General features: G+C 47.1%; 1 protein-coding gene across 3 annotated transcripts in view; it reads right to left on the reverse strand.

Moving 5' to 3' along the window:
- Nucleotides 1-25024, reverse strand: part of DNAJC13 (DnaJ heat shock protein family (Hsp40) member C13) — a 2820731-nt gene that overhangs the window by 250667 nt on the left and 2545040 nt on the right. For all 3 annotated transcript variants that reach the window (XM_069648714.1, XM_069648713.1, XM_069648715.1), the window contains one exon: nucleotides 8474-8653. In XM_069648714.1, coding sequence (XP_069504815.1) covers nucleotides 8474-8653 — 180 coding nt within the window. The remainder of the gene's footprint in view (nucleotides 1-8473; nucleotides 8654-25024) is intronic.

Below are 25024 nucleotides of genomic sequence, written 5' to 3' on the forward strand. Positions count from 1 at the left end.
GGGGAATATTCATGAGCATGTGAATTTATGCCAGACCCCATGCTGGAGAAAAGGTGCTTGTATGACATCCAGAGTATAAGGAGTCAATTTGTTAAAGTATTACAGAACCCTCTATTTGTCTGAATGGGTGGGGGAGGAGACCCAGATAGACTAATTCCTGGAAAAGCTACCAATCGCAGGGCTCCCCAAAGAGATAGCGGAAAACCTTGAGATCCCCATAACGCATGAGGAAATCATGCGGGCCATCGCGGGAACGAAATCAGGGACTGCCCCGGGCGAAGACGGGTTTACGATAACATTTTATAAACTATTTAAATCCCTGTTAGCTCCGTGTTTAGTAAAGGTATTCAACGCGTGCATGGAAGGTGAACCCCTCCCCGCCTCGATGATGGTGGCAGCCATTGTTGCGATCCCAAATCAAGGGAAGGACCACACCAGTTGCTCTTCTTATAGGCCCATTTCACTCCTCAATGGTGATGTAAAAATACTGGCAAAAGTCCTGGGAATGAGATTGGAGGGGGGCATGCCACTTCTAGCGCATAGGGCCAAGTGGGATTCATCAAGGGAAGGCAAGGATCAGATAACATCAGGAAGATTATTAGCCAGATTCATGGGGCACAAGTGGGAGCTGGACGCATGTCTAGTGATGATGGACTCAGAAAAAGCCTTTGACAGGGTCGAGTGGCCCTTAATGATGAAGTTTCTGGGGAGGATGGGGCTGGGATCAAACTTCTTGAAATGGGCGACAGCACTATATAATAGGCCCAGGGCGAGGGTACGGATAATGGGGGGGACTTACGGAGACCTTTGAACTCACATGAAGGACCAGGCAGGGATGTCGCCTCTCCCCGCTTTTGTACGCCCTCACCATGGAGCCACTGGCAATTGCAATTCGAATAAATGAACGGATCAAGGGTATAGCGAGGGGAGAAGTCTAATGCAAAATTTCATTGGCCTACGAATGTTCCGGTCTCCCTCTCAGCGCTAATGGCCCACATTGCGGAATATGGCAGCCTATCAGGACTCAAAATGAATGTGGGAGTCTGCTTTCCTGCCTTTACAGGAATAGAGTCCCCTCCTAGACACGAAAGAGAGCTATTATGGCATGGCGGTCACCAGAGGAGCATTCAATACCTGGGCATTTGGGTGACAAGGAATGTAGAGGAGATGGTGGCGGCTAATTATAATCCCTTTCATGCGCCGCTAACAGCTGACCTTAAGAGGAGGCTCCCTTTGTTACTGACTTGGTACGGCATAATGAATCTGCTCCCCAGACTGATTTGTTTGCAGCCATTCCGAGGCAGCACCCGGATAAGTTTTTCCTAGAAGTCACAGGAGAGCTCTGTAGGTTTATATGGGGAAACAAGACCCCAAGGGTGAAAACGGCAACTCTTACCCTTCTAAGGGAGAAGGAGGGATTCAGGTTACCAGACATCGGTCTGTATTAGAAGGCAGCACATATCAGGGGGATGATGGAACAATTGAGGGAAGACCTGAGGACTTATTAGACCTCTCTGGAGGATCTCGCTGCGCAACCTCTGACGGTCAGGGACTACTTCTGGTCCCCGTTTACATCAATACCAGAACGTCTCTGGTCCCACCCTACACTGGGGGTTTTCAGGTCAGTCTGATGGGAATCTAGAGACACAGGGTTATGCATTGTGGCCCTCCCCTATGTCCTCAACATGGGGCCACCAATCGAGTTGGGGCACCAGGGATTCGCGCATTCGCAGAGGTGGTCAGATGCATGGCTTTTGAGGGTGGGACAATTGTTTGAGGGTGGGAGCTTCCATGAATGGAGTAAGGTACGGGATATACTGGGAGGGGACTCGATCTCAATATTTTAACATATCCGCATTAAGGGTATCCTGACAGACCCAAAGTGGGGGTAAGGGGCGGCTAGATAATTAACAGCAGTGGAAAAAGTCCTGGACCAATCTGTAACAAGGAAGGGGATACTGTCCAAGCTATACAAAGCTATGAATCAGTCTTGTCAACAGGGAAGGCAAACCTTTCAGAGGTATTGGGTGGAGTTGGTGGTTGAAGAGATCCCCGAGGAGGAGTGGGCACGAATATATAAAGTGGTCATCCAGGGGGTGCTGTTCACCTCCACGATAGAACACAACTTTAAACTTTTAATGGGATGGCACAGAGACCCAGTGAAAATGTCCAAAATGTTTACGAGAGCATCTCCGCTGTGCCCTAAGCGATGGGGGAACCGGGGACCCTGGCCCCAAGGTACAAGTGTTTTGGAAAGAGGTGTTGAGCTGGATGGAAGAGGTGATGGGGATAGGGCTGGACCTAGACCCACTGCAGTTGCTACTTGGGCTACCGCAAAAGATAGGGAAGAACAGACTTCCGAGGATGTGGGAAGCCATGTTAAGGGTGGGGAGATTGACCATAGCCCAATGTTGGAAAAAAGAAAATCTACACACCAAAGAGGTGTAACGCTCACCTGATTCCCACAGAGGCGCCTACCCATTCTGGACTGCTATGACCTCTTCTAAGGTGATGCGCAGGACTCGGAAGACGGACTGGACTGGACCCCCAAACCTCGCCTGTCTGGCCCGTAGAAAAATCCTTCTGTAGATGGAAAAGGGGATTAACTGTCTGCTGGATAATGTGTCGGATTCCCCCCCCTTCACCCTCCCACACTCCTCGAACCCCCTCCGCGATTCCCCGTAGAGTCTCACCTTAGAGTCTGAAAGGACGAGCTCTCCATCCTGCTTCCGATGCGGGGGCGCGTTGATTTCCAGTTACTTCACTGGATCTCGGGTTTGGTGAGTATTCAACTCCGCTTGACTTTTCCAATATGAGGCCGTAAGTATTCAGTTGCAAAAGTTCCAGCCTTAATTGTCCGTTGTCCTTTTCCGTATTTCAGATGCAGGATGAAGAATCCGCGTAGAGGAATGGATTCGCCGAAGGTAAACTCTGGTGAGTCTTTTTGATGGATGGTTCCCTTAGTGATCTTGCTTTCACCCACTAATGCGTGTGTCTTTTTCCCCTTAGGGGCCGGGGTACGGAAGTGCCAAGGAAGCGGCGCCGACCCGAGGTGAGGAAAGATTGTCCCAACAGTAATCAGGTAAGTCTTAAGGTGGGAGAATCAGGCCTTCCTCAATCTGTTCCTTCGCTCATCTTTGTTTTGTCTCTTTTTCTCCTTAGGCACTGAAAGGCGACGGATGGTGCCAATGGTCGCTGAAGAGCCCGAGGGCGCCTCGTGAAGGTGAGTGGAACGCGGCGCTGCAGCGAGCGATGCGCTTCTAAAAATAATGTCTTTTCACAGGATCGTCGGAGTGATGGTTCCGGACTCCGGATGGAGGCAGGTACAGTTCAATTATTCACCTTTCTCTCCTTTCCTTCCTTTTTAGGTGTTCCAGGTTGCAGGCGGGCGTGGCTGGAGCCAGGATGCAGGAGCAGACACAGTGAATGTCCAGCTGCTAGATGCAGAACAACGCGAAGCGTGAGCTGCTGTCTGGGCGTGGTTTAAATAGCCCCCAAAGTAGTTCCAGGTAAGTATTCTTCCTCAGCCACGCCCGAGTGGTAAAATAGTCCCATAGGTAAAATAGTCCCTTTCAGACCTCAAGGAGGTCTGGATCCGGCAGCATGGTCTGCATCAGGTAAGTCCATTCAAGCACTCCCATAATGAGCCTGGCGCCTATGGTGCCAGGAGTGATGCCTTCTATGAGCCTGGCGCCAAAGGCGCCAGGACAATGTCCAAAGAGCCCCTATAAGGGGTTGCTGGGTCCTTCCCTGGGGACATGATGTCTGCTTTCGGGTACGCTGGGCCTGAACTGGCTTCCCGGGAGTAGGCATTATGACAGCGGGAGTAGGCATCATGACAAGAGGTATGGGAATGGAAAGTGCAAAGCATGATGATAATGGAGAAGCTTACTGCAGTGGTGAACGACAGAATGGTAGAATTTCAAGCTGAATGGTCTGCCCTACTGCTCAAATGGGGGCTGGAGGATGGTGGACTACCTCAGTAGGTGTTCGGAATGGGAGGGGGGACGAGGGCCCCGGAGGGGAGCCGACAAGGGCTATATACAGACACTATGAGAACCTTCGGATCGGAGACATTGATAGAAGAAACTTACACCATTGAAGAAGAGTTGATTTAGATGAGAGGTTGGGGGTTGTGGGAGGAGGGGCTAAGGGAGGGGGGTGGTTTGGGAGATCTAGACTGTTATTGCCAAAGTGGGATACACTTGTGTTTTTTTGCTATATTGAAATGTCTGGTTCTCTGTATAAATGCTAATAAAAACAAGTTTCAAAAAAAGAAAGAAAAAAGAGAATTGGGCAAGTGGTAGAACAGGTAATGCTGAGTGTCTTATTGGGAAAGGATGGAGAGACTGAGAAACTAGAATGGAAAAATAAAGTAGTCAAAGATCAAACACCAATATAAAAAGTTGATTGGACCAACGGGGGTGGCCAAAAAACGAAATGGGTAGGACATAAAGAGTTACCATTCTGGGGGGTAAAGGAGGAATTGTGAGTAAAACGTAAGCTATTATTATGTGGTCTCACCTTATTCTGCCTAGGTGTCTACGAGAGCGGTGTTAGGGAGAATTTGCATTCAATTACTAATTTCCCTTACCTATCGAGTCCCCCAGCATCTTTGCTGGATCTCTGGAGTTTATTTTTCCTCTTGGTAAGAGTGAACCCCTTTCTTTCCACTCTTACTTGTGTTTTGCCATGTGTATTTCATCTGTTTTTGTGATTGTGGACTCTGGAGCACACCACTTCAGTAGCCCCATTCTTTTGTGTGTTACACAGCACCTTCAGTGCAGTGACACAGGGTTGTCTTTTAGACTTCCCACTGACTCCATTTCTGAGGCGGACTACTGTCCCCCAGAAAAGGGTAAAGTTGCCATTAACTTTACTTAGTCATTTAACCACAGATCCAGTACACCCCATCTTACATGGAGTACTGGAAAGGTTTATTCCTTAGCCCTTGTTATCTGTACCTCCTAGAGCATTGTTTCGCTCTTTTAACATGGTGGCAGTGGTATCTACCCTAACTTTTCTACCGTAATTATACTATATAAACGTGCCATTGTTTTAGGCTATTATACTAGCCTCGAACTTAAACCCGCTTGACCAAATGCTTTTTCTTTTGGCTCCGTTTGGGTTTATTCGCTGTTTCTTTTTGATAAAGTCCTTCTTTTGTTTTACTTTGCGCTGCAAACCAGGTTTGCCTCCTTTGTTCACTGTCTTTTGGCGGGCTTCTGCCCAGAAGCCCTCCTCTAGGCGCCTGGGTGTCTAGGTGGGCTGAATGTGAGGGAAGGGTGTAGTCATCCCCTGCACAGGGTATACTAGAAAACCCAAGTCACACTTTGCCATGTTTGGCTGATGTGGTTGTCTGGGCCGTACAACCCCCCTGCTGCATGACTGACAGCCAGGCTGTGTGAATGGGGGATTTGCGCATTAAAAGGCAGGTCTCTTGGTCTGTAAATCAGAGTCGCCACTGGAACTACAAGGAACCGAAGAGAAGCGGAGAAGAAGTAGACTGCTGCAACTATCCCGTCCCGGTGAAGCCCTGCTGCAGTCCTGAGCTATCTACCCTTCGACGACCAGAGAAGATCCAGTCTGGAGTCTTCCTCCCTTGAGCTTGGTGGGGATAACTAGCTCATCTTCTACAGCCAGGGGATCCTCTTCGTGGTCGAAATCACTGCATACTGCTGTAGTGATCCGGATAGCCATCTGAAGAGCCTCTCCTGTTTTTAAGGAGCGCACCTTTTATTCACCGTCGCTGCTGCTGGCTTCAGCCCAGTGTGGTGCAGACCCTCCAGACGTCCTCCTTCGGATCGAAGCTCCAGGAACCAAGGGTCTGCAGGAAACTACCAGGGACAACTGCCATGGCACCAGCTTCTTTCTTGAATAAGGTACTGTGTTCTGCTCGAGGAATTTGGGTGAATCCCTTTTCTTCGCCTCCAAGGCTTGCCCTTGTCTTCCCTCCTTCTTATAACTTTTGCTTCCTCTGTTGACAATATCTAAGTACTCCTGGCTCTGCCGAATCGTGAACTATCTGACTGTGTGATCCTTGACAACAGGAACCCGGTTCCACTTGACACTGGCCTATTGACTTTTGAATTTCTGTCTAAGAGTGTTCTCTGATTCTGTCTGCCTATGATTTATGCCCCCAACTCTTTCTAGGTATCTCAGGTGCTAAGTGTGTTTTTGCCTCGGTAACATTTCTTGCCGCGGATACGCGTTTCTTTAGTAAGACCGAACTATCATTAATGTCAATAAGTGATCGCAAGTGTATTCCCGGTAACATCTTTTGTTTCTTAACACGGTCCGCTAAAACACAGGGTACTTACCTTGAAGTATACTGTACAAAGTGAATTGGTTAGTTGTAGTATATTTTACGTGTGGTTTTCAAAATAATAGAAGTGTTGTGTTTATAACAAAGGTTTTAAAAAATAAATGTACTTATATTTTTTACCTGACACCTTGAGTCAGTGTTTGCTTGAGTCACAGTAATTGTGGTCCCTTTGTGTAATCTCTGCTACTGCTCATATACTCTTGAGATAAGCCTGGCTGCTCCGCTACTGCTACCACTTTAACATAGTAGTACAGGCTTGTACCAAAGGTAAAACCTGTATTGCCACCTGTAGTCTTAATTGTGTGTAGTGGTCCCTAAGGGCACTGCACAGGATTCTGCCTAACAAGCGGTCTGCCCAAATAGCACATGAAGGACATCAGGCATCACCAGAACTAAACAGAAGAGAAAGATAGTGGTGGCCTGGTATTGACATGTAAATAGAGAGGCACATGAGGGATTGTTGGTCATCTTTCCATTCTGATAAATGCATAAAGTTGAATAAGCACGAGTCCTCAGCCATACAGGATCACACAGGAGTTTGGACAATGTTGGGTATAGATGTATTGGGACCTTATCACATAATGGGTACAAAATAAAGTTCATATTGGTTGTAATGGATCACTATTCAAAATGGCCTGAAATCAAATTAATGACAAGAGTAACGACTGACCGTTCAATATTTTTGGAACACATTTTTAGAAGAGAGGGTTATCCTGAGGGAATAATAAGTGACAATGGACCAGAATTTAGAAGCAAGGAAATGATGGATTGTGCTAAGAGGAAAGGGATAATGTGGAAATGTACAACTAACTATCATCGAGAAACAAACGGCTTAGTAGAGAGATTTAATAAGTTGTGGCTTGAAAAGGTAGAACAGGCATGGTAGAATGGTATGAATGTGATGAAGGGTCTGGCAGAAATGGTATGGAGTAAAGGGTCACCTCCGAAAGGACAGGGTCAAAAACACCTGTGTTGGGGAGGACTCGGAGCAAAATGTAAATCAGCGTATTTCAAGAAAAGAGCAAGCAAGTCAAAGCAAGTCTATGGATAGGCAAGGATTAGATAGAAGAATAAAAGTAGTGGAGAGTGAGTCAAGAATGAAAGAAGTGCACTGAAAGCTATTTGTAAATATTCAGAACCTAAAAAAGTTCTAGAGATTTTCTAGAAAGCTGTAAGGATGTAAAATGTATCCATATGGAATTTGGATAGGATTTATAGGTGTGCAAGGAATAATGCCAACAAAGGTAGAAATTGGAGACAAGAAAGAATTGGAGGACAGTGGGAGTGGTCATGGTAAAGGGGTTGAAGTGCAGGATCTTGAAGATGTTGGTGGGGCAGAAGCCTGACTCAGTCGCACTAGGAAATCACCTGGGGGGCATCAGCACCATGAAATGAATTAATGGACAAATGTTTTTCCTGGCATCTATTTAGGGAATATACCTCATACAACTGAGAGCAAGCACAATTCATTTTGTTTCCCCCAGCCAATTGAGGTCAGGTTCATAAGTATTCAGTTAGTTGTCATATGTTCTAAAAGCAGAATCATTGTTACGACTAGGTTTTCATGTACTCGGAACAATGAATCACAGTTTTGTTCAAGTTTATTTATTTTTGGGGAGAAGATGTTTTGGATCATTGTGTAGAACTCTACATTTAAAGAAATCTTTGGTGACATATGTCACCAGGGAATAACTAAAGGGGAAGGACTAATTGGAGTTCTGGAATGTGGGGGAGATCGGGAGGACGGTTAGAGAGTGAAGAGCTGTGGGATCTGTTTTTGTCTGAATTAAAAGCAAGAGCCCACTTACCGCTTTGTGTTCGCCTCATTACTATATTTGGCAAGGGGGTACCTTTCTGGGCAAGCAGCGGCCACAATGTGAGCCATACAACTGTCCCCTGCTTTGGAATGGGGTGCTGTGGAGGCAACTTGGAGGATTTTAGGCTCACCATACTAGGAACTCACAAATCACAACAGAGGACTTTTTCACAGAGGCAAATAAGGAATGCGATTTCCTGTGGAACAATATTGTCCGTATTTTGTTCAATTAAACCAATGTTCTTTGGCACATCAAAACATGCTTAAAGAAGAATGATACTGAATCAAAAAAATATTCAAAGAAATATTATGATTCAAAAGAAAAAGAATACCTCGTTATCTGATAATATGTGAATGACACGGATAGCACTTTTAGGAATGGCATTGTTCTTATGGCTCAGAGCCTGTAGAATCTTTGGAAGGTGACCCAATGGCGGCACTTGATCCGCCAGCTGAGGCTGAGTGCTGAAAAGACAGACTGTTGCTGTTGTCACTGTTTCAAGTGTTTCTCCCTGTGAGAAAAAGGAGTTGTTGAACTGTAAAAAATATTCCCATAAAACTAACAGTACATCACATTCATTATGTTTAAAGTAGGTTCACATACATTTTGGATTACATTAATCGCATATCACGCTCTATTTATTTATCTGTCTTGTGGTAATGCTGCGTGGGAACATTTTCAGCTTTCTAACTCTCTAGAGGAGTCAGAAAGGAATAAGAAAAGTGTTATACTTTCATATGGGCATTGTGAGCACCATGTGGACCATTTTGCTTTATTATGCAAATATTGCCAGGAATAGCACCACCACACATTTAAACATTGCACACATGCATTTCTGCAAAGAAAAATAATTATTTACATCTCAGCGATGTTCTTTCAGATAGATTAGTTCTTCCTTCCACAGATTCCTCATCGTAGATGGTGAAATTACTCACCGTAATGATCTTACTATGGATTCTTCTCCCACAGATTCCTCATGATGATGGATATCTATCACGATGAGGAATCTGCGGGAGAAAAGCAATCCATGGAAATATAATGATCCGCTTAAATAATCCTTAAGAAGGCATTTTCTCTTTGATTGGAATTGAACTTCGTGTTTGTGGGAAGTGTGTTTGCATATATTTCAAAACACGCCTGTTCTCCCCGGCAGGCCACCGATCCCAAAGACCAGAACCTTATGTTTGATCAGGACCAAAGACATGCCATATTTGATCGACACATAAGGTTTATACTTTGAAGAGTTTAAGAATTAATACAAATTATTTACATTCCTCCACCCATAATTATGTAATAATTAAATGATCCTTTGCTGGGAGCAACACATCATATTTACGTTACATTGGAATCAAATACCTGCCACAATTTCAACTCATCAGTGCAAGCGATCATGACATTTTCCCCGTGAAGAAGGTTCCAAATAGAGAAGAATCAAAACATGTTGGGTATAGGGGTTCCTTGGAAGAAATTATTTTAGGAGCCATTTTGTTTCAAATGGTTTTAAGTGTTCTATTGCACATTACACACTGTCTGATGATGGTATTACATGACTGTAAGCTTTGACAGCTCTAAATGTGTAAAATGGAGTCAATACTCAGATGAATTGTACAATGTTTGGAAATGAATTATAAATATTATATGTTTTCATACAGGAATTGTGTGCAGGACTAGACACATCAAATGATATAATGTTGTTGCGATTCCTTTTATGGCATATGGCATTAATGAATGAAATAAATTGATATTTTTTAGAAACTAAACAAGTTAATGGAATATTAGATGCCTTGCTATAATTGCACGATATATAAAATTGGAGGCATGTCACTGAGGGTGATTCAGTACGTTTTTGTGTTTGCAATGCATACTTGGCATAATCCCCTTTAAGGGTTCCCCTAATATGAGCATGTATATAACTACCAGCTACCTATGGAACCATTTTAACCACCATGGTGCCGACTCCAATACGCTGGGATGATGCTGAATGCAACACTAGGAGCACAATATAAGCCTGTAGCACAACATGACATCAGCTCTGTCCTTTTCCCCTTTTCCAAAGCACTATGTAGCTAAAGGGCCTCAGAACAGCAAGAGGCAAATAAGTGATCCAATATTAGGGGTAGGATGGAAGAGCAATGAGGAATCTGTGGATGGATGGACTAATCAATTAGAAAGAGAATTACTCGGAGACAAGCAATTTGTTGTTCAAATGGATTCCTTCCTCTCCCAGGTTCCTCATTATTAAGATGGATTTCCAAAATCAGCCCTTGAGGGAAGATTGTGGGAGGCCACCCTATTATGGTGAACAGGGAAGACGAATACTTTAGCCAAACCCAATCAAGATGCGTAGCATAGTGGCAAGGCCTAGTCTCAGGAAGGGTCTGAGAGTAGTCTAATGAGACCACACAGATCGGTACCAATGATTCCAATTCAACAGGTAAGGATACACATATACAATCGTTTATTAGGCCTTTAAAATACACACTAAGCAGTTACGTGCAGTCAAATATTATCACACCAACACTATCAAAATTCCTCATCTGGGTTTTGTAAAGAGCTTTCTAGTATATCTGCTCTGGGACTGGAGAGAACACTTGTGGCTACAATACAATTATGTTTTTATAAAATCATTTTATTTAAACTTTTTATTGTTTTAAAATAATAACATAACAGAAAAACATATGCCTTTGCTTGATTAGACATCATCAGAGGAATATCATAATAATCAGTGACACAGCAGCAGAGAAAGGGTAACCCGCCCATTGTCCTACAGAATATGAGGTGAAAGCAAAAATTAATGCTCCTCAACCCTGCCTCTCCCACCTGCCCCATACCTTCTGGAATTTTTTGGAGTAACCCCTTGCATTGTAAATCCTTCTGTCCAGAGACATACACCTGTTCACCTCAGCAGTCCAACGATTGAACTGTGGGCGATCCGCCGAGCCCCACATTGCCGCAATGACACTCTTTTTGATCAGCCCTATTGTTACAGGCAAAAACACTTTCTTGTACTTTATGTACCCTACTTCTCCACAAGCAATGCTAATTTAGTATCTAGAGGCACCCGAGAACCTAGCAGTTTGGTTAGCTTGTGAATACACTTCCCCCAAAAAACCTGACTTTGCTCACATTCCCATTACATGTGGAAGAAGGTGACCACCGATCTTCCACACCTTGGACAGATATTCTCTACTTTAGCCCATTGACCAGTGCCGTTCCAGAATAGTATACTCAGTGCAGTATGGTTTAAGTTACTTAACTGTAACTACTGTTCTCTGGCATGGGTCTGGAATGGATTCACATGCTCAGGAATATTCCCTGTCATCAGGCTGGGAATCCTTGTTAAAAGAAAGAACAGATTGACTTTCGCTTGAAAACTTTATTTCTCCTCTAAACCAGATGCCAGAGGTGTCTGTGGTGACTGTCTGCTGGTAAGGCAGAATTTGAAACAGCGTCCCATGGACGAGATGCGGTCCGTACACCCCACCACTGTATCGCCCGGCAGATCCCTCGTTGAGGGAGATCTTGTCCGCAGGTCCCCGATATTTGCATCCACATCGCCTCCAGGAATTCCTGGAGAGGTGTCATCTGAAGTCTGCATAGGCAGACAAGGCTGATGCAGGAAGACCTCATACCCAGCAGCAACTTGATGTCCTGCACCGTCGCCGTCTGTGCCGATGACAAGCGCTGTACTTTGCCTAGTATAGTCACCACCCTCTCCTCTGAGAGAGATGCCAAACACGCTACCGTGTTGAGACGGACACATAGAAACAGCGCATCCTGAGATAGCGTCAAGCAGGACTTAGGATAGTTTATGAAGAACCCCAACTCTGTCAGAAGACGTACGGCCCTCAATGTGTGCTCGCTTGCCAGAGCATGTGAGCGGGATCGCAGAAGCCAATCGTCCAGATAAGGGTATGCGTGCATGCCCTGCAGACGAAGATGAGCTGCTACAGAAGCCAAGCACTTCATGAAAACCCTTTGAGCCGATTTTAGGCCGATATGGCACGCATGTCTTGCAGAAGTTGTGGTCTGTGTTGTTCTCGTCGCAGTACCAGTGGAATACGAGTATACCTGCGTTGGAATTCCAAGGTCTGCCCTGTCCAAGAGCGTTCGGCACCCATCTGTCGGTGGTGATGATCTTCACACGCTGAAGTACTTCGCCAGCCTGCCTCCCACTGGGGTGCATAAGTGGGGTCCGAGGCCACAGCGGTGCATGCCTGCTTGTGGGTCGGGCCCTGCCCTGTGGGCGGCGCCAGCGCTGTCATCGGCCGCCTTGACAGCGACCCCTGCATGCTTCTTGTTTGGAGGAGCGTGAAGGCTGCTGATACAGGGTAGATCTGCCGGGTTTTCCTCTGGACGAACGAAAGAACAACAGTCAACATTGCTGCAGGGTACCCAAGGAGCGAGCCGTCTCTATGTCGGTCTTTCTGGCTAGTAAAGACTTGTCGACTGCCTTGCCGAAGAGTTTTCACCGTCGAACAGCATATCCAGCACCTTAGTTGGAACATCCTGGTAGAGGTTTGTTGCCTTCAACCACCCTTGTCAACGCAAGGACAAGCAGTTCCCCATCTGGCGGAAACCCATGTCCGCAATGTCAACCACCACTGTGATGGCGTGGTCCAAGGCCACTTCCCCTTCTCGAAATAGTTCTAGTGCCTCAACCTTATTGCCCTCCGGCAAGAAGTCTAGAATAGGTCCCAGCTTGTACCATATTTTCCGGGCATATCGGGACAAAATGGTTAGGCCGTTGTCTGCCTTGATGGTAGAGGCTGCTGTGTAGATTATCCTCTTGACATTGTGTCCAGATTATTCCCTTCCTGGTCCGGAGGTACCATGGCTGCAGACGATTGGTTCGCCGAGCACTTCCTGGCTGCAGCCGAGACCACTGAGTCGGGCGAGGGCTGCGATCTTAAACACCTGGGAGTTGAATCCGGTAGTCTGTACTCCAATCTTTCACACTTGGGTGGGACCGTACTCTTCATTAGCACCAGGCCTTCCTCCCAGATGTAGTACAGTAAAGAAACAGACAAGAAGGTCTTTCTACTCGACTTGCACCGCTGTCTCCTCAGGTATCAACTGAAACAACTCGGAGGCCCTGGACATCATGGAATGAAAGAATTCAACTCCGTCTGTTGGAGAAGCCCTTTGGGGCTCACCCGCGTGTGGCGTTTCCCCGTCAGCTGGCACAAAGTCGTCCTCGTCCGCGACTGTAGTCGCGGTCGCCATGTTGCTGCCTGTGTCTGTATGCGGAGTCGGAGCTCCGGTTGGAGTCGGGTCGCAACAAGATGGTGGAGGGGTCGGATTGCGTTGAGGGCCAGCACCCCCCTTAGACTTTCTCTTCAGAGGAGGGCGACTCAACCTCGGAGGCTCTCTGCTGGAGCTATGTGATCAGTGTGTGCAGTCTCGTTAGAATATCCAGTGCATGTGCCTCAGCGGAGGGGTGAAAGGAGCCTGTTGCGAGGGATCTGGACTGAAACGCCTCCTTTAGTGCGCAGGGGACATAGGCTCACTGCCTAATGATTCGCCTCCTTCGTTTTCCGTGTAGTAGTCATCAGGCAAGTCACTGTTGCCGTCGTCAGAGCTCGAATATTTTCCTGAAGCAGGACCTGGGTCCATGGAATTTCCACCGGGTGTGCCTTGCGCCCCTCTATTTCCTTCTCTGCAGATTTCTGGGCCGATACGGTCGCAGGGCCTTTCCCTAGCCCTGGAGTGCCATCTGCCTTCGTCACTGCCCCTGCAGCTGTATCACGCCTCAGGGTCAAGGACACACGTAGGGTGGCCGTTGTAGGCACCACCATCACGGGCCTGCCCACCTTCACTGCTGTCGTGGTGGATGTTGCGAACTCGGTTGATCTAGCAGCTCGGTTGAGCGGTCTTGGTTAATTTCGCTGGGTTCTCCCCAGAATTATCCCTGGTTTTGTCCGCTGATTCACAGAGTTTGGACACGGTTAGGGACTTTCTCTTTGAAGAAGCCCCTTACGTCGGCAGGCTAATTGTGGAGGTTGATGGTGATCGCGCTCTGACTTGGGACCCGCATCAGCGGCAAAACCATTAGAGCCAGCGTTGCAAAGCTGGGCCTTTTCATCGACCCCCGCAAGCGGGGCGCCCTCTAAGGATCTTGACCTCCTCGCTGAGGGAGTTTGCTCGTCGGACCGGCCGGTCCTGGGTACGGCATGACATTGCCGGAGGCCGAGTCAGGGGCCTTGTTCGATTTAAGCCACGCTGTCAGCCTGTTCCAGCAATCTTTCTTGGTCTCCTTTGAGAAACCACGGCCCACCTCACATCCCGCCTCTACGTGGTCTAGATGCAGGCAATATAAGCATTTGATCTACAAATACGTTCAGTAATCCACACTTCGCGTTTGAAGAGGCTCCTGCCTTCCTTCTTCTATTCGGACATGGTCAAAAGGCACGAAATAGGCCCAAGGCTGGGCCTTCTCGAAACTTTGATGGATGATCAGACGGTGGATGAAAATCTGACAGCAGTGGATCCCCGCTGTTGGTAGCTGTCCTTTGGTCAAAAATGATTATCAAAAATCGGTTAAAATCTTTTCAACATTTTTTAGAAAAAGAATTTAAAATAGTGCAAAAAAAGCTTGGAGTGCAAAGTGAGGACTCGCAACACAGAAGCGTGCGGTACAAATCTGAAGATGGCCTCCAGGCGTGGAGCTTAGGTAGAGGGCCACCATTGTATGGGGGCAGTATGACCCAGAGGACAGTGATTGGTTTTGAGAAATACAGTTTTCAAACGAAAGTGAAACTTTTTTCTTTTACCGAGAATTCCCAGCCTGACGGAATATTCATAACCCAGCATACCGTTCCCATATTTCCCTGAGCCAGGTGTTAGGCAGAAACCTGTGCAGTTCCCTTAGGGACCACTGCAAAAAGTTTAAGACTACGGTGTTAGCAGTAAACCAAATTGGTAGCAGTCTGCACCACCCAGATTTACCTGGTAGCTGTGGCTGAGCAGTCAGACTTCTCTCAAGAAGAGTTAGGCAGTATATAGAGTATACACAATGGGGCTAAAAATACAGTAGCATAAGCAAACACTAACTAGAGCTTTGGTATAAAAGTATATAATTATTTATTTAAAAACACACTTGTAAAAATACACTGGAACTAATAAGTCAAGCAAGTTCAAACACGGTCACTAGAAATATATACACCTCCCTAATTAATTATTTGACAAGTCTAGGTTAAGACACCATTTATTTAGCAAAACAGAGGTGAGCGCATAACCGTAGATGGCACTCCAATAATTTGTTTAAAAAGGGAGAGAAAAGGCAGAATAGGAAAATCACATAGTACCAACACTTTTAAGAAACCACAGGAAGTCAATAAAGGCAGGGTCTACTGTAGAGCAAAAGGTTCATAGGCCAGGCCCACTCTTGGAGAGAGCAAGGCGGAATGTGCCCAAGATCACACAGTGGAAATGCACTCAAAGTCTTTGCAGTAAAGTCAAAAAGAGATTGGATCAAGTTAGAAAGGTAATGTTAACGGGTCCGAGGTCACCCCAGGATAGAGAGTCAAGGATTTATGGGAGACCTTGGACAGTCTGTTGCAAGGGAGACCAGGCGGGACACAGTACCTGAAATGGTGAGAAAGCTCCAGCGGGGGCAGTTGTTCCTGGCAGCGGGTGCAAGTTGGGGCTTCGTCTAGGGGAAGAGAAGATCTAGACGTGGAGGAAAGAGGGAGGTCGGTGCACTGCCAGGGAAGAAACCAGCCGTGGAGTTTCCCGGTTAAAAGGTACTACCCTTTTATTCGCGGTAGTGGTGAAGCGTGGCTATCAGGCTGCCGGGGTGCTTGGCACGGGCGATTCGACCACGAGACGATCCAGGAAGGCGAAAAAGGCGAACTGGTTGGTCCCACCAGATCAAAGGGAAGAAGACTCTCCTGGAAGAAGATCTTCTCTGTCGTCGGGAAAGTGGTGAGTTTCGTACAGCAGGGCTCCACCGGTGGTGTCGTCGTTGTAGATGGCTCAGCTTCTCCCCTCTTCGGATTCTTTAGGTCCTGTGGCGACTTCTGAAGTTCCATTCCCCAAAGCCCTGCTTTTATGCAGCAAAACCCCCATTCATCAGCCTAGCTATCAATCAAACATGCTAAGTGGTGAGCCGGGCGGCTCACCACTGGGCCAATCACACAAGAGTGCGACATGAGTTGCCAAGGCAACTCAGTCCAGGGTGCCTATTTCCCCCCCCCTCCCACACATCCTGTAGACCCCGACAGAGTGGCACCACTTTTGGAGGCTTCTGTGCAGAAGCCCGCCAAAAGTGGAACAAAGGGCTCGACTTGGGTTGGAGTTACAGAGGGGAACACAAACGCCATTTTAAAACAGTCCTGGAAAAAAGACCCAACCGGGGAATAAATATTAAATAAATAACCCGGCGGTATCTTTAACATTGCACCAAAAAAGTGGTGCGTTTAAAATGAATGGGAAAATCCCATAGGAAATAATCTGCTGGAATATTTCGCAAGGTAACCACTGCCACCAGCCAGAAACTCGACAAGGGGGGACTGGACAGTGCCCCCTTGAAAAACAGACCCAGGGGCAATCGAATTACCCCTACCAGTACTTCCACAATATGATGGTTTGCACTGGTTCTGTTCACAATTTAAGACTAGTAAAGTCAATGGTGACTTTACATGCCCTGGGAGACAGTAGTCAGTCCCAGGGTATGGAGTCTATGTTTAGGGGTCACTATGACACCCCTGTGTTACTGCACTGCGGGTGCTGTGTAACACATATACCAAAAACACATGAAGCTCTATGGAGTAAAAGACCCCATAGCCCATAAAACACATTACATAGTCAAAGGACATTCTCAAATCATGCCTAAGAGTGGGAGAAAAAGAGTCTCACTCTTAGCGGGAGAAAAAATGAAACCCCAAAAATCCAGCAAAGCTGCTGGGAGACTCACTAGGTTTGGGAAATTAGCCTTTACAGAGAATTCTCCCTAACACCGGGTCAGCTCTTTGGTCCCGAATGAAGTTAGTACTTGATATAGGGTATAGGTTACCTTGGTAACGATGCGTTCGGGGAGGAGATCAGCTTCAAAGGGAAAGCATTTCAGAATGTCTTCCAAGGAAGGAAACTGGGATCCCATGGCGTGAGCAAGTTATGTGTCTATACTGCTCCCTACCCGACAGTCCTTACCTGTCTTGCTTTGTCCCAAATCAGATAAGCCATCACTCCTGCACCACATCAGCTAGGACAAGTATCCCACGTTCCTCCCAGCTTCAGAAGTGTCCGATTTTAAGTAACTCGGGCAAGTGTGCGTTGTTCCAGTGGGGTTGTTCCAGGGTCGGTCTACCCCAACATCCTATGTGTGTGTGTGTGCGCGCATCAGACCATACCCATTGTGTGCGTTGTAGCATTGGTGGGAGGACTGACCTCACTTTCCCATCTCCATATAGAATGTGTCTGGGCGGCATCCCTCTCATCTATCCCTTTTCTATTGCAATGTGAGGAAGCCTTGGGTCTCCAAGCAACAGGTTAACCACAACACTTAGTTGTACATCCCAGTTTTATTGATGGAGACTGTGCAGGCCTATTCCCCTTCCCATACTGAGCACTGCAACGTTTGAGGGTAATACGTGGCTCCTACCCCCCCAAACCCCAACCAAAACCCACTAAGGGTAACCTCAATTCTGTCGAAAAACCTTTTAGGAATAGGGAATGGAAAGTTTTGCAACTGTAAGGAAATCATGGTAGCAACAGTAAGACAATAACACAAGGTTATACGTTTCAACACCTTCATTGGTAGTTTTATGGGGTTGAAAAAACTCCCGTCTGGCCCTAGAGCTAAGATGGGAGTACTTGCGACCATCAAATAAAAGGAAAACAGTCCTAGTTAGTCTGAGTTAAATTATAAATGGTCTATGCTAACAAAACCTAACCTTGCCCTCTCGGAGTAAACAAAAGAGTATAAAGGGAGCTGTAAAAGGAACATTTGTGATTCTAAATCATACGTCAGAATGGCTTCTTGTACTGTCCAAGATATCTCCCTTCCCCACGTTTTAAGCACAAGGTTTTTGGGTCTCTGACAAGGACAAGTGAGCAACACAATTCTTGGAGCAGGCCACACTTTGGCTGTTGAATGCATCTCTTACGTTTCTCACAGTTCGTGGTTCTCAGTTCACGGTACAGTTTAAAGTTCACAGTTCAATGAGGCCACTTGGGTTCTCCTTACCCAAGTCTGGGTCCCCTGTTTTCTTCATAACCAGACTTCCCTCAATCAGGCTCGAGTTCCTCATCTTTCTCTATAGGGTTCCCCTTCCCAGACTACAGCCTCTTCTCACAGTTTCAAAAAAAATCTTATTTCTCTATTCGTGAGAATGTACTAGTTTCACAAGTGCCTTCCCTCGCAATGAACAAAGTGCATCTTGGTTCCTGTATTCCACAGTTCCTCAATTTTACAAGCGCCTGCAGTCAGACGCGTGATTGTTCACTCGCTACTTTTCTTCAACCTTACACAATCTGTTGCACGGCAAGTCCCACGCTGTCTTTTCTCTTTGGGTGATTTATTGGACTGCAAGTTCCATGATGCTTTTCATCGGGATCGCAGAACTTCATCCGCTTTCACTTTCACAGTTACTTTACACTGTGCTCAGCAGATATATGTTTACTTTGTTTCTTCATTTGTGCTCGACCACATTGATTATGTAGTTCTTGGTGCCACATTCGGTTACTTTTAAACAATACAAAGACTTTTGAAGACTTTGGAATCTGCACCAATATTTCTCTTGGCACAGGACCAATTCAACTATTGCTCTTAGTCTTTCGTTGTTCATTTATATCTCTTGGATTCTCAGACAGTTCAACACTGGGCTCCCTTGAGCCGCGCCACTTCACATAGATACAAAGTAAAGTATCATTAAACAATGCTTCTCTCCCTCACTGTTCGACTCTAGCCGGCTTTCCAGCTTTCCTGCTTACTGGCCAGAGTCGAGAGATGTCCTTTCTGCTCTACGGGTCTCTGCTCTACAGGTCTCGGTGCGGCTTCCCAGCCAGGTAAGGGCCTCCTCCTGTCCCTGGTAGACTCACAGACGGTGGCCTCGTTACGGGAAAATGAAACACTGTGCAATTTGGGATGGGGGAGGTCGGAGGCCTCCAAACTTTAACTCCTCCTTTCCCTGCCTTGCAGACTTAGCAGGGAGCTGCTGCTCCACAGCACGCCAGCATCTCCAGCAGTCGGTCCTGGGCTTCACTGGGTTCTGCTCTGTGCACCACGGTCCCCCTCTATGTCCCGCCTTTTCCTCACTGTCAGCACTTGGGGATCCCCTACTTGTCTCAGCCATGCAGCCTCCCTGTACCTGTGCTGTGCCTTGCTCTCCACCGTCTCTTGAGTTTGAGCCTCCTCTCTTTATCCACCTGTATCAGGTTAACAGGCTGCAGGTGTGGAATCAGAGGGAGGTTATTAACTTATCTTTGTGACATGCCTGATCTTTCCTCTGAAGGGAGCTTAGTCTTAAAGAGACAGTCCTTTGGATTGTAGGTTCCCGGTGTATGATGGTGTGCTGCAGGGCAATCCTAGGGTAGTTAGATGGGAAAGGAGAATTATGGGAGATTTAGTGTCCCCACGGAATTAAATTATGTCCGCATTGAGATTCAGATACTGTTGTTTTCCCATGATATTTTCGCTTCTTTACTGGAAGTGCATGGGGTAAGCGGGGACTTTGGTGGCAGTATCCAGATGGCGGGTAGGGGTGTGTCGAAAAGGGGGGGAGATACCATGTCTCGTCTGAGGTTGTTCCTTCCTCAGTCCAGTCCCCAAGCATCCCCTGCCCAGATGATCCTCCCTCGCTCGTCCGCCCCCAGGGTCTGGATCCAAGTGCGATGGTCCTCCTCTGGCTACGTGAACAAAGGATCTTCGGGGTCTACAAGTGAGGTCAGGTTTCTTACATAACACAGAGAAACCTAGGAGAAACAGAGAAAACGTTTTTTGAAGAGAGCCGCCTTGCCCAGTAAAGTCTGCGGGAGAGATTGCCAATGCACTGTGTCAAGAGGGAACCAGGTGAAGATTGAGCCTGAGGAAGTCTGAGGCACACAGACTCACGTGAATGCCCAAATACTTAAATTCAGAGACCGGACAAGGGCAATCCATCAGTATTGCCCCCACCCAACCCTTTAAAGGAAAGAAAAACAACTGGCTTCTGTCAGTTTATTTTGAGCCCACTAAACCCTTGATAGTCTGCAAGTATTCGAGTCATGGCGTGACAGAGGGATTGCTCATGTAAATCAGAAGGTCTTATACCTCCCCTGCCCCCCACAGTTATTTAAATCTCACACAAACAGTATCTGTTCTGATTTTATTTATTCAAATTTTTATATACATCGTCACACGCCTGAAGGCCTCAGGGCGCACAAGTTTGATCGCAAATTGCTCTATGGCCAAAGCGAACAGCGAGGGACAGAGGGGGCAACCCAGCCTCGTCCCCCGCCCCAGGGGAAAGGTCCTGGAGGACTCATAGTTGCTTCAGGGAGCTATAGAGCAGGCGGACCCGAGTCAGTCAAATAGTCAATGCACACCTCTACAGTTGCTGAAGTTGGTGGCTTTGAGCCATCCCGGTCGACGAAGAGACACCCCGTTGCCCATTTGTCGGAGTGGTCTGAGCCCGCTTCCCCTTCCTGGGACAGCGCCAGAGCTACTTCCTTAATAAAGAAGTCCAGAATAGGGCCCACTTTGTACCATATTTCCCGGTCATAGTAGGAGAAAATGGCCAGGGTATTAGCAGCCTTAATGGTGCTGTCAGCAGTGTAGATGATCCTTTTTCCCCCTATCGCTTTTTGCTTCTTCCCCTCCTGGTCCAGGGGCACCATTGACAAAGATGCGGGTTTGCTGAGCGTTTCCTGGCTGAGGCTGAGGCTCAGTCCACAGAGTCTGGTTAAGGTTGGGACCTCAGACACTTGGGGGCTGAGTCTGTGACTCTGTATTTCTTCTGGAGTCTATCCTGCATGGGTGGAGCGGTGCACGGGGTCTTCAATAGGGCCAAGCCCTCTTCCCAGATATTGTCCAGCAAACAGACAGACATGACAGTCTTCCGCCTGGACTCACGTTGTTCATAAAGGAAACCGTAATTCTTTGTCTCCTCAGGAACCAGATCAAACAGCTCTGAGGCCCTGGACATCATAGCATGAAACAAGCCGACCACATCCGGCAGAGAGGCCCTGCAGGTTCATCAGCGCCCAACGGCTCCCAGTTGGCTGGTACGAAGTCATCTGCCTCTTCACTGTCGGTCACTATAGCCGCTGTATCCGTACCCGTGTGTGTTGTCGGGTGCCCAGTCAGAGCCCAAGGTGGAGGTGGCGGTTGATGCACTGGACCAGTTAGGTCCTTTGACTTGCACTTGCGCCGGCGTGGACTGCCGGGCAGCAGTCTTGTGGGAGTCCTAGATGGTTCAGGGCCAGGTGTGGAAAGCAGACTCTCTTGGACTTCCGAAAAAAAAGCGTGTGCAGCGTTGTTAGAATGTCCAAACACATGTCTCTAGGTTGAGGCGTGAAAGGAATGAGTGGTGGAGGTTCCGGAATGATGCGCCATTCTTTGGCGAGGTGGGGTACCGAACTCGCTCCGTGGAGACCCACCCACATCTATGACCCCATTCGTGGTCCGAACAATAGTCGGGCAGATGATAGTCGCCCTCGTCTGAGCTCGTATACATCTGCACTGGCTTCTATGGGGTGGCCCATACCCTTCTTAGGATCAGTAGGAGCTTTACCCCTCCTCTCTCTGGAGATTTCTGGGGAGGACCGGCCAGGAGAGCTGTCTCCATTCCAGGGGCCTTGGCAGGCGCTGCAGCAGCTGCTTCAAGCTGTTGAGGTAGTGACACTTGAGGAGTGGCCGTCATCGTGACAGTGGACACCACCTTCGTGGCCAGCGCCCCCCCCGCCTTCGAACAAGAAATAATGGCCGTTGATGGGGTAGAAGCAGGAGCCTTCGTCGACGTGGTTGTGACTTTTTTTTATTTTTTTTAAATAAAACATTTTATTGTTTTTGGTAACATAAAGCACACAGCCCCACACAACGGGGTAAACAAAACTTCCCTTTCCCACCCGCCAATAGTTCCCCCACATGGTCTTATACTAATGAGCCTTTAAACATGCCCTGACACTTTGTCCCTATCATATCACACAACCTGGTATACTTGCGAGTTCTTGGGTGACACTTCGGTTTGTCTTTATAGATTACTTTTAATGTGCAACTTCCCATTTTTTGCCATATTTTCTGGGCTTTCTCAGGATACCCTCTGGCAGTGTAAACCCTTTTTTCCATTGCAATGCAGATGTCCAAATCCGTGATCCATTGTTCATAGCTCGGTGGCCTTTCGGAGCCCCATAATTGTGCTATATTCATTTTGAGTATTGCAGTGGTGGTGGATAGGAAGGCCTTTTCGTACCTAGTTAGTTCAATATCTTCTTCTATTCCCAGCAATAGTTGTTTTGGATTTACGTGTATTCTCTTTCCTATTACCCTTGTCGCAGCATCGCTGCCAGTATTGTTGAATGATGGCACATTCCCACAGTATATGATAGTAGGACCCTTCCTCCCTCTTACATCTCAGAGAGTTTGGGTTGTTGGTCGTCCCCCAGTTGAACAATGCCACTCTTGGATAGTAAATTCTATGTAATATCTTCAGTTGAATTAATCTAAGCCTGGAGGAAATAGTCGATTCCCTGGGGTACATTAATGCGGTTACCCATTCTTCTGGAAGTATGTCACCTACCTCCCTCTCCCATTTGGTTTTCAGACCCGACAGTTCTTTTGTGGCAAAGGAGTTTATGGCGCTGTACATGATGGACGTGACTTTATGTTTAAGCAATTCTGGGAATACGTTGCGTTCTAACGGGGAGTAGTCCGGTATATCAATCAATTCCAGGAGGTGAGCCTGCAGCGCATGTTTGAATTGCATATAGTGGTATTGCTCGTTATGAGGGAGTGCGAAGGTGGCTACTAGATCCGCGAATTATCTTATCTCGTTCTCTTTTATTACATCTCCAATTTTCCTAATGCCTAGTTGGGCCCATGCTTGCCACTTAGAGAGTTTATTCACTTCCGGGAGGTGTCTATTGTACCACAGTGGTTGTGCTAAGGTTAGTTTTTTGTCCCAAGCTAAGTATTTGTGTGTGTCTGTCCAGACTAGGGTTATGTGCGACATAGATGGGGTGGAAGATCGATCTTGTTTTCGGTAAAGGAGGTTCATAACGGGCCTTTCTTGTGTGTCGGGATCCTGTATTTTGTTGTGCAGTAGTGTGATGTCCCCATGCAGTTTATCATTTACTATTGCCATTTGAATGGCCCAGTAGTAGGTTTGCAGCCGGGGGAGTCCAATTCCACCCTCCCATATGGATCTTTGTAGGGTAGTAAGTGCTAGTCGTGGGTGACCTCCTTTCCATGACAACTTCCTAAGTGTTTGGTCTATCCTGTGAAACTTGCTGGGCGCATTGGGTAGCGGTGCATTTTGTAATATGTAGAGAAAGCGGGGGGGAGTCATCATTTTGAAGAGTGCAGCGCGTCCCAGTAGTGTTAGTGGTAAGGACATCCAGTGGCGGACATCCTCCTTGAACCTGGTCGTTATCGGGTGTAAGTTTTTCTCCACATATTCTGTTAGCTTATGCGTAATCAGTATACCTAGATATCTGAATTGTCCTCTTTCAACTCGATAAGGGCATTCGTCTGGTATTGCATTATTTATCTGCTGTACTTGATATAGTACGGATTTTGACCAGTTGACACGAAGTCTGCGGAACCTGCCGTATCCCTCTAGTAGACGTAAACCCGTGGGTTCGCCAGGTATATTAACAGGTCATCTGCGTATAAGGACACTTTGTCCTCTCATCTGTCCGCCCATCTGAAGCCACTCCATGTTTGTGTGGATCTTAACAGGATCGCTAAAGGCTCGATTGGCTGACAGGGGGCAGCCTTGTCTCGCGCCCTTACCCAGCTGGAAGGGTTTTGAAGTGTACCCGTTCACTTTTGTTACTGCTTCCGGAAGATGGTATAGTAGCTTAACCCAGCTCATGAAGTATGGGCCTATCTATGGACAGTAAGGCCAGGGGGTTTTGTAGCCTAGGTAGTTTCTCTAATGCTGTGTGCAGTCTGTATATATTTTGCCTGGTGGATCTTTGTGGCATAAACCCAAATTGGTCTGGGTGTACAAGTTTGTGTAGGACTTGCTGCAGCCGTTTGGCCAATACCTTTGCAGTATTTTGGCCTCACAGTTAATAAGAGGGATGGGTCTGTAGAAACTGCACTGGTCAGGTGGTTTCCCTGCCTTTGGCAAGACTATTATTGTGGCTTTTCTAAGGTCTGGGGGGAGGCAACCCTGTGAATGTGAGTGTTGAAATAGGTGCAGTAGTTGTGGAGAAATTATGTTTGCGCCTATTTTCTTCCATATTTCAACAGGAAAGCCGTTTGGGCCTGGGGTTTTCACTGATTGGAGTTCTTCCATTGCCCGAGTTACTTCTTCCTCTGTAATTTCCTGTTCCAATAGGCCAGCTTGCTGCTCACCTAAGGTAGGGAAGGTGATTTCTTCTTGGATATCGGTCGGTGGTGGTGAAGATGGTGCGCTGTATAGCTCAGCGTAATACTTTGCAAACCCTTCCGCTATGTCCTGATCTGTTAGTAGTGGTACTGGTTCTTCCGTTGTTAGTTTCCTGACTTGGGTGAGGCCTAAATCCCTGCGCTCTAACCATGCCAGTATTTTCCCCACCTTGTCCCCTGTTTCATATACTTTCGCTCGCGTTGCTGCGTGCGCTTCTTTGGCATTATCTAGGGCTATGCGTTGTAGTTGTTTTTGTGCTAGTTGTAGCGCACGTTGTGTCTCGGGTTGGTCATGGGATAGGTGATTAACCTCAGCGTTGCGTACCTTTGCTTCAGCTGCATGTA

The sequence above is a fragment of the Ambystoma mexicanum genome, chromosome 2q, assembly GCF_040938575.1.
Source record: "Ambystoma mexicanum isolate Mex_15411 chromosome 2q, UKY_AmexF1_1, whole genome shotgun sequence".
Lineage (NCBI taxonomy): Eukaryota > Metazoa > Chordata > Amphibia > Caudata > Ambystomatidae > Ambystoma > Ambystoma mexicanum.